This window comes from Garra rufa, chromosome 17 (assembly GCF_049309525.1).
Source record: "Garra rufa chromosome 17, GarRuf1.0, whole genome shotgun sequence".
NCBI lineage: Eukaryota > Metazoa > Chordata > Actinopteri > Cypriniformes > Cyprinidae > Garra > Garra rufa.
Genome location: NC_133377.1, coordinates 31,435,825 through 31,448,767, shown reverse-complemented (window position 1 = coordinate 31,448,767; position 12,943 = coordinate 31,435,825). Strand labels below are relative to the sequence as shown.

The 12,943-nt window shown below is 35.5% G+C and overlaps 1 protein-coding gene across 1 annotated transcript; it reads right to left on the bottom strand.

The window, feature by feature from the left end:
• Nucleotides 1-217: 217 nt before the first annotated feature.
• On the bottom strand, nt 218-9,040 carry slc9a3.1 (solute carrier family 9 member A3, tandem duplicate 1). The gene is made up of 16 exons (XM_073821472.1): nt 8,812-9,040; nt 7,919-8,221; nt 6,421-6,581; nt 6,210-6,288; nt 5,938-6,115; nt 5,571-5,791; nt 4,560-4,762; nt 4,361-4,450; nt 3,437-3,507; nt 3,220-3,349; nt 2,879-3,042; nt 2,592-2,709; nt 2,337-2,510; nt 2,208-2,256; nt 601-672; nt 218-474 (listed from the first exon to the last, which is right to left on the bottom strand). Exons 1-16 carry the CDS (start codon nt 9,038-9,040, stop codon nt 218-220), a joined length of 2,499 nt encoding a protein of 832 aa, XP_073677573.1.
• Nucleotides 9,041-12,943: the final 3,903 nt, after the last annotated feature.

The window sequence follows — 12,943 nt, the reverse complement described above, 5'->3', positions numbered from 1 at the left end:
GGAAGTTTCCTGTAGATATTCTCCAGTTCCAGATTGTTTTTGTACATTTGGACTGAAATCTGTTAATGGTACAGGCACTTCCATGCCATGCCTGTCCACATTATTGTCCTGAAGTATCTAGTCAAAGACTGGTCGTCTGTAGTCATTAAAACACGTGGTCAGTAACAATACCTCTGTATTTTTTCAGATAAGTGTCGGTTAACAAGTGGAAGTGTACTCACATTTCATCATGGTCTGTTTGAGGCAGTTCCTCGTGTTCCTCCAGAGTTAAAGAGACATCAGCCATCAGGAAGGAGTCTGTGGAGCAGGTGCTGATTCTCATGGGTGCAAGACGGCGAAGTCTGTTGGGTGTCCAGGGCAGGCGCCGCTGGGCCCTCTGGGAAGGTGCAACAGCCTCCGTCTCCATTAGCCAGGGTAAGCTACTGTGAGTGGGACTGTCCAGATCAGGCAGGAATACTGGATTCTCTATGCCAGCTTCAATGAGATGGGGAAGAAACATACACAAACCCTCAACTTCTTACTTCTGCAAATAGTATCACAGGCCTATAGATTTATTGCTCTTTATGTGCAAAACAACATCTGTTCTGTCCTTTTTCCTACCTCCAACTGTGTACGTGTCTCTCATGAAAGTACCACTGATAACACCAGTCTCGCTCCCCACAGCACTGTCAACTAAAAACACAAAATCATGTTTTTTTTGTGTGAAAGACAGAAAATTAGAGAAGAAAAGTTTGATAAATAAATATTGGGAAAATGGCATTCCTTAATGCCTAATCATGTTTAGGTGGTTTATGTTAATTTTTTTTTTTAAATACAGGTTTTGTAATTATTAGTTTTTAATTCAGTATGTTTTAAAGCACATTATATATATATATAAATTAGTTTAATTTAAATATTTTAAAATATCCATTTATTATCTATCTATCTATCTATCTATCTATCTATCTATCTTATATATAGATGTATTTACTATTGTTAAAGCAATTATAATATTTATTACAATTAATTATCAATATTTATTATTTAATTATATAGTTTAGTTCATTTTATATATATATAGTAATATGTAAATTACACAAATTATATAATATATACAATTTTTACATAAAAATTGAAAAAGTATTATATAACACAAACATTAAAAAATAACTGCATATTTTAAAATAATATTTTTTCTATACATTTTTTGATTAAAATTTTAATACATAATACGTGTGTGTGTGTGTGTGTGTGTGTGTGTGTGTGTGTGTGTGTGTGTGTGTATATATATATATATATATATAATATTTATATTTTTATTTCATTACATAGTTTAGTTCATTATATATGTCTTTTTGATATTTAAATTAAACAAATTAAAAAAGTAACATGCATTTATTCAAATATGCGTTTATTAATATGTATGTATATAATATACTTTTATTTTTATGTAAAAAATTATATATATATATATATATACATATATTAATTGTTTTATTTAAATATTTCAAATATGCATTTATTAATATCTATCTGTTTATTGCACTCTTATTACAATATTTATTTGTTTATTTATCATATAACTATTTTATTAATCTTATTTATTAAATAAATATTAAATAAATTATTAAATATTTATCAAGCTGCTTATTATCATAAATACAAAAAAGTTACCTTCAACTCTATATAGCTGGTCTATTTTTTAATATTTAAATTACACAAATGATATAATAACATTTTTAACATAAAAATGGAAAACCGTATTATATAACACAAACATTAACAAATAACTGCATATTTAAAATATTAATATATTTTAAACAATTTCTTTTAATTTTTTGATTAAAAATGTAATACATATATATATATTGTATATATGCATTTATTTTTTACACTATTATTAAACTTATATTTATACATTTAAAACTTTTATCTTTGTTTTATTTCATTATATATTTAAATGAAACAAATTCTAAAAAATGTAAACATACATTTATTAAAATGTTTATTTATTAATATTTATGTATATAATAATGTGTTTTTTGTTAAAAATATATATAATTTATTTAATTTAAATATTGTAAAATATGCATTTATTAATCTGTCTCTCTCTCTCTCTCTATCATATATTTATTTTATATATTTATATATTTAATCTTTATTTTAAATTTATTACAAATATTTATCAAGCAGCTCAGTGTTATAAATACTAAAAAAAAAATTGTTACCTTCATCTTTATATAGATGGCCTGTGCCGTCTGAGTGTCCATTAGCCATCTGAAAATATATATAAATTCAGAGATGCAGTACTATAACAGAGTGATCCAGGTGAAAGAGATTTCATGAAGCACTAATACCTTGTGTGTTAGCTCCTTCTTGTGGTGCTTTGTGATCTTCTTGGCCTGGTTGACACCCATCTTAGCTGATTTAAAGGATTCGAGGCGGCTCCTCATGGTCCTCTGAAAGATCTCCTGCACCTCTTCCTCACTCTGGTTGATGCTGAAGTGACTGCGACTGTATTTGTGACGGTGCTACTCAAAGAAAGAGAGAAAATGATGGGCCAAATGAAATGCAAACTGTATGCATGTCTGTGTCAGAAGAGCGATTCATACATGCTTTCTGCTTCTGTACAGGTGCTGCTGTAGAAGATGATGGGCATTAATGTCATCTACCGCATTCTTCCTGTCTTGCCCATGGATATCCAGGGATACAGAGGGAATTGTGTCTTTTCTAATTAACAAAAAAATTAAATTTTAATTACTGTCATGTCTCAACATCTAGGACGCTTTTGTTTTTTTGCCCTATGTAGTTCTCTGTCAAAACAGCGGTTATCGCTCTTTATGATCAACATTGAAGTAATTGTGTTTAAATGTGTTTTAAATATAGCCAGTTCACTTACACAATGGAGGTTACTGAGAAATTTTCAAATCCAAGCTCGTAATTTGACATATCAACCATTATATCAGGCATTACATCTGCAAATTCTGAACCAAATTGTTTTCTGAAATCTACGTTGGCTGCTTCATCACTACGAATGAAGGCTAGAGAACCTTGGCGTTCACCCTATGTGAAGAAAAAAAGAGGTTAGATACATTTCTTGTGATCTTTTTTTTGTTGACAGTTCACAAGCAATCACTAACTATTACAGCTATATGTGAAACTATTGCAAACACATGCCATTTGAGATAACCAAACAAAAGACAATATTATACAACATATAAAACCAATATATGCTTTTACCTCACTGACGTAGTTAACGGCATCCTCCAGGTTGAGTTTGTGGAAGATACTAAAGAGGTAGTCTCTGTTCTTTCTGGCCTTAGGTTTCATCAATAGCCAGCTGATATATTTTTCCTCAAACCTGTTCCAACTGGGAGAGAGTTTAAAGAAGAGATATGTGTTAATATATTTATATTATTAATATTTAGGTATATTCACAGAACTGATGAAGACATACCCTCTGGTCCACCAGTTATCTCCTATACGTCCACAAATGTCCTCCACTGCTGCTAAAATGTGGTCAAATGCCTATAAAGACACCATATATAAAAACATACAATAAAACCTTTTCTATAATCATTAAAACAAACACATGAATGGATGAGTTAAATAAAATAAACCTGTATTTATATATTTTTAAAATATATGTACACGTGTTTTAAATATACAGTTGAGGTCAAAAGTTTACATATACCTTGCAGAATCTGCAAAATGTTAAAACTTTTTGAATTTGAAGACCAGGGCAAATTTAACTTATTTTGTCTTCTGGGAAACATATAAGTAGCTTCTGAAGGGCAGTACTAAATAAAAACATGATATTTAGGCAAAATAATAAAAATGTAGGCTACACATCTTCATTCTGTTCAAAAGTTTACACCCCTGGCTCTTAATACATTGTGTTTCCTTCTGAAGCATCAGTGAGCGTTTGAATCTTCTGTAATAGTTGCATATGAGTCTCTCAGTTGTCTTCAGTGAGAAAAGATGGATCTCAAAACCATACAGTCATTGTTAGAAAAGGTTCAAATACACAAAAATGCTGAAAAACCAAAGAATTTGTGGGACCTAAAGGATTTTCCTGAGGAACATTGGGCAGTTTAAATGTTCAGGACAAACTAGGAACTCATGAACAACACAGTATTAAGAATCAAGTGTATGTAAACTTTTGAACAGGGTCATTTTTATAAATTCACCTATTATTTTTTCTTAGTACTTAATAAAAATTAACATACATTTTGTATGATCCCTTTTATTTTGGTAATATAATTAACATTTTGCAGATTCTGCAAGGTGTTTGTAAACTTTTGACTTCAACTGTACATATATAGTAGGCATTACATATACATTGTGTAAGTGTGAAAATCATACAGTGTCAAATAGTTACCCTATTGTTTAGTTTCTCAACAAGTTTCAAGTCCGAATGAGCTGCTCTTTTGACCTTGAGCCACTGAACTAATGGCTTCATTGTGATTCCCTAAAAAGAAACCACATAGTTATTTTCATTACAGGTTAGGTAGAGCATACAAAATAATCTTATCATTTAGTCTCATAATTATGATAGGAGTGATGGATATAGTTTTAACCTGAAGAATGACAGTGAAATACACCACAATGAGTGTGGTACTAATCATCAGATTCTTCTCTGGGATCATTTCTTCGTCTAACATGGCTGCTAGTCCATAAGCCACTGCCCCCCGCAGGCCACCGTAGCTCATTACAACCTGGTCAATGACCTCGATTGGAACCAATCTGAACTTGTTTAGCATCCAGGTAAGCAAGAAAACGCCTGTAAATATATACCAAACATTCCAAGCCATATCATAAAAACACATCCAAGAGACATTTGAAAGAAAGGGAATGCTTTCTATTTTTGGAAAGGTGTTTTATAGTAGAAATGTCTGAAAGATTTTAAATGTTTTATCATTTCTGTTCCATCTCAAGCATAATTATTTAAAATAATATTTGTAAACAATACGATGTTTTTTTTATATAAAAAAACACTGTTATTTCAGTCAGTTATTGGCGGCACTATATGTAAACAATGCCGTACCAAACGGAATTCGCAAATTGCTGAAAAATCGTCAATTACTGTCATGCTTTGTACTGCACTAATCCGTCCAGTTTTTTTGGAGTACTGTTGACTGCCAAAAGTTATAATAAATCAAGGAGAAGAGTGCAAAAAACTGTCAGAGGAAGAAAAGGCGTTCGTGGTTGGCTAAAATGAACCAGGATTTCCAGGGCAAGAATCTTCGTGTTTGTTCTTGTCATTTCCGATCAGGTAGGTGAAATATTAGGATAATCTCTTAATTATACTGCTGATACGTATCTTTACCACCCATTAACTTTAGTTTGTCAAAGTATTACACACATTCCTGCTTACTAAGGCCTTCTCTATATGATTTGGCAGCTTCCATGTTTTTTCCCGTGGTTTAGACAGCATAAATTAGCAGAACAACGTATTCAGTAGTACATTAACTGTGAAACCCAAGCCTTTTTTTTACAAGTGCAAACCCTCTATATTTAGACTTCAAAAAGCTGATTTTTGTGTTCATAAAAAAGTACATAGCCTATTATCAAATGTCAACTGCACTCACCTATGATCCTGTATACAAAGATGAAGAGGAGGGTGAGGAGAATGAAACCTGTGTTCCAAACCCAGATCTCTGTATCAATGGCTGTAATACCCAAGAATACGAAGATCATGGTTTCTGAGCCGTTCGCTAGCAACTTCATGGCATGACGAACTGTTGTGACAGATTTCTCATTCATGTTGGCATTCACGTATTTCTGACAGCAGACACCGCAGAAGGTGATTCTGTGACACAGAAAGCAATTCTGTAATTCTCCATTAGCTGAATGAATTCCTTGGAAACAATTTGCATTGAGCCTAAATTCCTGTAATACTGGTGTTGTATTACTTTACATTCTCTAAAGATGTTGCATTGCTTAAGAGACTCTTACGAAAGTATTGCAGAGAGGGAGAGCATTTCTGCTGTCAGGTAAGCCAGGTAGCCCACCACAAAAAGAAAGCCAGCTTCGATGATCTGAATGTGTTTGGTGCACCTGGTCAGCAAGGACAGCAGCATGGCAAACACAACGCCAAGAAACGAACCTCCGAATGCCACCACAACAAATGTAACTGTAAGAAGTGTGAAGCAAGATAAATAAGTAAGTTTAAAGTTGTATTGTTATGTTCTTCATTATGTATGAGGGATACACATGAATATTCTTACATATGCCCTTAAAAATCTCTGCCACATCAATCATTGGGCCTCCAAGATTAACAAAAGCCTCAAATACATTGTACAGCACCTACAAAAGACGGACAAAAAGATCAGCAAAGCATATATATATATATATATATATATATATATATATATATATATATATATATACTAAATGAGTATAATGGCATTTAGAGCATTTGAGGAAATTGAAACTCACCACTGTGACGCCATCATTGAGTAATGACTCTCCAAACACCAGGATAAAGAGCACCTCATTCACATGTACTTCTTCAAACACTGCAATCACGGCCACCGGATCCACCGCTGCGATTAAACTGCCAAACAATAGAAACTGCAGGAGACCAATGTCCAAGTTACCTGATGATTATATAAGTTGTCAAATTAATTCAGTATCCTCTACATTCTTAAAAATATAAGTGTATAAGGGGTTCGAGTGCATAGCACTGATACCATATTGTAATAGAGTGGCCAAGGATCAGCAATCTACCTGTAAAACTGATCGGGTAAACCGTAAGTCGCAGAATTTTGAAACTTGAAGGAATGGTAGTACTCACACAGTCTACATTGGCACCAAAGCTTGCCCCAATCGGTCTGACGAGGGCATTATAGCGATCAAAAGAACAAAATCCCTCTTAACTTTCGGGTATTTCAAAAACCTACTTTTGCTAACTAGTCCTAGGTTTTTCACCCGATCACAACCAAACCAGTGCAGCAAGATTCTCTGGACTGTGAATAATAATAATTAAAAAAAAAAACTTGAACTTTTGACTCTGTCGCAAAGGGACGCCAAAACGTTTAAAAGGGGTAGGGCCGATTTTATTAAAAAGCCTATAAATTTTGAATGGAATTAAATATCTATGCCAAAATCGCAACGAATATGCAAGTGAAAAAAAAGTCGCTGAGCTTGGCCACTTGGTGACACTATAAGAGAGAAAAACATAGGAACAGCCATAATTAAGCACCTCTATGTCCTATTAATATGAAAATCAGTATGCACAATCTTAGTCCAAAGTCCCACAATTGGCTATTAGTCCAGGTTAACAGAGGTTGATTAGAACAAAACTCGATGGGCCTGTTAGACTCTACAGGTCTGTGAGGAATTAGAAAAAAATCTGCCACTGTGGGGCGATATTGCATTTTTCAAGGGCTTAATCGATATATTGCAGTTTTTCACACATACACGTGATATTCATATCATATGATAAACCTCCTCATTCCGAACAACTTTGCCTATAGAACCACTGCTGTCAATCAGACCGTTTGTTAAATGATTAAAAAAGAAAATATATATATATATTGTAAACTATAGTCCTAGGTTTTGCACTTAATCTGGAAAAAAGCCACTGCAGTGCAATTCTCTGGACTCTCTAGGTCAATAATTATCAGGATCATTTAGAAAAGGGACCTGTTCAAATATTCCCAAAAGCCTATAAAGCCTAAATAAAAACTCAAAACTCAAAACTTGGTGAGCACATGCAACTGGGTGATATTACACAAGCAAAGTTTTAGAGAGATCAGACCACAGCTGGCGATAAAAAGCATTGGGAAATGACATTTTTAAAACATTGATTTAGGTTGTTACAGGCTTGATAAAAAAATATTTAATGTCTTTCTTTCATTTGTGCTTAAATGCTTTAAAGTGCTTGAACCCCGGTAAACACTGCTTGCATCTATATTACTATAAATAAATTTACCCATCGCTCCAGCCTCATAGCAGCCCCAGAGCGAGAGGCCCACAGTAGCTGCATTCCAGCACGTTCCGAAGATGGCATAAATGAGAATGGCACCCAGGTTGCTGAAAAATAGCTTGTTGGGCATAAAGTAACTTGCATCCAAGATGATCTGGGGCAACAAGTAGAAGAAGAAAGTGTCAGGAAGCAGTTTGAAAGTCTGCACCTTGTCTGCTCCCCAGACGATTCCTCCCAAAAAAAAGCCCAGGATGATGAGCAGACCACTCTCTGGGAACACACTGGTGACATGATGATTTAGTTCAATCACTAGATAGAGAGAGAGAAAACGGATGACAACTAGTCAATTATATTCAAGTCATATCAAAAATAATAATAATTGTTTTAGCATTGTAACAGCACTCATTTTACTTTTTTCTTACAGAAGCCTCCATACTTATTTTTTTTTTTTCAAAATGAACAGCATGTGATCTCTCCATACTGATAAAAGAAGCAGGATAAAAATACTAATACTAACCATGTTAATCACAGGCCTTATGCTACATTGTCATTCCTTTACATAAGTAGCGATATGTTTAAAACATTATTTTATGTGATTCTCTGAGCTTCCACAGGAATTCTATTGTCCTCATTTTGCAGTTGTCAAGTTACAGACTATTGTTTCTGCAATTCCCAGTAAACGGTAATCTTCAGGAGATCATCTTTCTTTTCAGAACTGAACTGAACTGAAATTCAGCCTCATTAAAAAGTGATACCAGCTTCAGAATTTTTAATTTTAATTCATTAATGAGGAATACCACTGATGTCTTACATTGTTTTAGACTGTACACAAGATTTTAAACTTCATTTCTTACTAGTTAACCGTCAACCAAATTTACTTTAAAGTTCAAGCTACATACCTGATAGTTTTGCCAATGCAGCCACAAAAACCCAAAGTACCACTAAGTATGGGGTTTCAACATGATGCCATTTAAACGTGACAATTGGGAGTCCAGTAATATTCTCGTGCAAGTCATGATGAGGATTCTGAATTTCGTTTTTATCTCCACTTACTCCTTGGATTAAAGGGTTAACAAAACACACAAGGAAAACTGCCCTCAACAGGCAGGGATAAACAGAGCTTGCCATTGCGACAGATGAGTGGTAAAGATGCAGTTATGGTGTCATTCTCATCTCCAGACTGTCTGTACACAGAATCTCACAATAGTCCATTAGGAGCTTCCCAGTGTGCTTGTTCTGCTTGTTTGTCCTGAAGTCCTTGGTGAAACAAAGTATTGCAGTTTTTGCTCTTTTAGCTCTTCTCACAGTTTTCCTTTAAATGACTTGGCTGTCTTTCCATCAGTTGACTCTCTGTATTTGTGGTCCAGGTAAGAGCAGTGGTTCAATCAGGGTAGAGTAAGAGTGTAATAAGAGCAGCTCTGAAACTTCGAGTCAGCCTTTAATTTGTTACACAGAAAGTGGGCTGAGATCTACGTCACCGGACGGTTGTTACTTTGTCACATTTGTGCTTCTGTTGAAAAGTTTCCCTTGCAGGTCATACTGGTTAGTGTTCAGCCAACTTTAACAGGCTGTACTGCTGCATTGTTACTTTTCTGACCAATTTTGGTACAAATATTCTGTTCAAACACTACAATGGGTTTATTGTGTATTGCACTGTGAGACTTTCTACTGAAGTAAATGTTGATCTGCAACAGTATTTTATCAAAGTATGGTTCAATGTTTGGCTGGCAACCTTCCAAAAAACAATATCTTAATTCAAACATATGTAAAAGATTGAAATCACCCTCATGTCATTCTAAACCTGTCTTTCTTTCTCATTTCTTGGTCAGCATCCACTCATCCTGTAAGTGTAAGGCACAGCTTGGACATTCTGCTAAACATCTTCTTTTGTCTTAGACAGAAGAAAGGAAGTCAGATGGGTTTGGATCAACACGAGGGTAAGTAAATGATGACACAATGTTCATTTGTGATTTGTTACAATTTTGTTTGTCAATCAATTTTCAAAAAAGATGTTTAACCTTCCTGTTTTGTAAAATCATATTGCTGAGTTCCGATGGCTTTAGTATAAATAGTTTAAAAAGAATGTTTCCACACGTTTGAGTTAAACTTTTACTTGCTCCTGTCTGAGTGTGACGTAAAAAAAAAGGAAGTGATTGGTACGACCTGTACCCATGTGCGTGTGCTGGCTTTAAACATAGGTCTTAAGATGACAACTGCACTGCCTACTGAACTGAAAAATAAGTGGAATGGCTAAAGGCAAAATTACACAACTTCCCCTTGAGAGTGAACTTTTAGCATTTCAACCCACCAAAAAGGTATTGCAGGTCCTTTTCAAAAAATTTGCATATTGTGATAAAGTTCATTATTTTCTGTAATGTACTGATAAACATTAGACTTTCATATATTTTAGATTCATTACACACAACTGAAGTAGTTCAAGCCTTTTATTGTTTTAATATTGATGATTTTGGCATACAGCTCATGAAAACCCAAAATTCCTATCTCAAACAATTAGCATATTTCATCCGACCAATAAAAGAAAAGTGTTTTTAATACAAAAAAAGTCATCCTTCAAATAATTATGTTCAGTTATGCACTCAATACTTGGTCGGGAATCCTTTTGCAGAAATGACTGCTTCAATGCGGCGTGGCATGGAGGCAATCAGCCTGTGGCACTGCTGAGGTGTTATGGAGGGCCAGGATGCTTCGATAGCGGCCTTAAGCTCATCCAGAGTGTTGGGTCTTGTGTCTCTCAACTTTCTCTTCACAATATCCCACAGATTCTCTATGGGGTTCTGGTCAGGAGAGTTAGCAGGCCAATTGAGCACAGTAATACCATGGTCAGTAAACCATTTACCAGTGGTTTTGGCACTGTGAGCAGGTGCCAGGTCGTGCTGAAAAATGAAATCTTCATCTCCATAAAGCTTTTCAGCAGATGGAAGCATGAAGTGCTCCAAAATCTCCTGATAGCTAGCTGCATTGACCCTGCCCTTGATAAAACACAGTGGACCAACACCAGCAGCTGACACAGCACCCCAGACCATCACTGACTGTGGGTACTTGACACTGGACTTCAGGCATTTTGGCATTTCCCTCTCCCCAGTCTTCCTCCAGACTCTGGCACCTTGATTTCCGAATGACATGCAAAATTTGCTTTCATCTGAAAAAAGTAGGGATGCACCGATCATGATTTTTCATGGCCGATTCCGATACCGATTTTTTACAAGCAAGCTGGCCGATTACGATACCGATTTCCGATTTTTTCAAAAACAAAAAGTTATGCAAGTAAACAACATAAACATGTTTATTTAGTATTTAACAGGCCAATCTGGCTTTGTCTATTGAATCAATAGCATCTGACATCTGAAATTAAATAATAAATAAAAAATATGAAAGTAAATACAGTTTAATAAGTAAAACATGCTTTTAGTAAAGTAAAACAGCAAGCCAACAGGCATTTTAATGTAAAATAATAATAATCATTCTTAACAGAACAGACTTTTATTTTTGGCTTTTCAAAAGTAAAGTAATGCTTTTTACAAAAATAAGCATCTCAGCTTTGTCTCAAGTGAGTCTGTTTATTTTTTCATCTGTCACGTGAGAAGCTGAGCTGAACAAACGTTCGCTGTCTGTGCTTGTGCAGGGCGAGGACAGGTACGCTTGCGCAACTTCAGCGAGCACAGAAAAGCGGCTGTCCTTTGCAGACATTGCAGATTGCAATCTTCACGTCCTGCTCACAGATTTCGAAAAACCGCCACACAAGTGACATGTTTCTGAATGAATCGAATGCCGCGGCCCGCGTACACACTTCCGGAAAAAAACCGGCCGGGATAAAAATGAGTTCAGTTCTGAAAAGAAAGATGATCTCCTGAAGATTACCGTTTACTGGGAATTGCAGAAACAATAGTCTGTAACTTGACAACTGCAAAATGAGGACAATAGAATTCCTGTGGAAGCTCAGAGAATCACATAAAATAATGTTTTAAACATATCGCTACTTATGTAAAGGAATGACAATGTAGCATAAGGCCTGTGATTAACATGGTTAGTATTAGTATTTTTATCCTGCTTCTTTTATCAAACCGGCCATAAATCGAAACCGGCCGGTTTTTGCATCTAACGCGCGATCGGCAACCGGCCGGTTTCGATTTATGGCCGGTCAACCGGTGCATCCCTAGAAAAAAGTACTTTGGACCACTGAGCAACAGTCCAGTGCTGCTTCTCTGTAGCCCAGGTCAGGCGCTTCTGCCGCTGTTTCTGGTTCAAAAGTGGCTTGACCTGGGGAATGCGGCACCTGTAGCCCATTTCCTGCACACGCCTGTACACGGTGGCTCTGGATGTTTCTACTCCAGACTCAGTCCACTGCTTCCGCAGGTCCCCCAAGGTCTAGAATCGGTCCTTCTCCACAATCTTCCTCAGGGTCCGGTCACCTCTTCTCGTTGTGCAGCGTTTTCTGCCACACTTTTTCCTTCCCACAGACTTCCCACTGAGGTGCCTTGATACAGCACTCTGGGAACAGCCTATTCGTTCAGAAATTTCTTTCTGTGTCTTACCCTCTTGCTTGAGGGTGTCAATGATGGCCTTCTGGACAGCACTCAGGTCGGCAGTCTTACCCATGATTGTGGTTCTGAGTAATGAACCAGGCTGGGAGTTTTTAAAAGCCTCAGGAATCTTTTGCAGGTGTTTAGAGTTAATTAGTTGATTCAGATGATTAGGTTAATATTTTGTATGCCAAAATCATCAATATTAAAACAATAAAAGGCTTGAACTACTTCAGTTGTGTGTAATGAATCTAAAATACATGAAAGTCTAATGTTTATCAGTACATTACAGAAAATAATGAACTTTATCACAATATGCTAATTTTTTGAAAAGGACCTGTATTACTTTTTCACAAATTTCTACATCAGTGAAGATTATTGACACAATAACTCTCCACTTCTATAGTTGCTCTAAATTAAGTAAATACTGTAGTTTTGTTGTTTAGGCTATGCATTCCTTTATGTCATGCTGTGTTGTGTGTTAATAAGT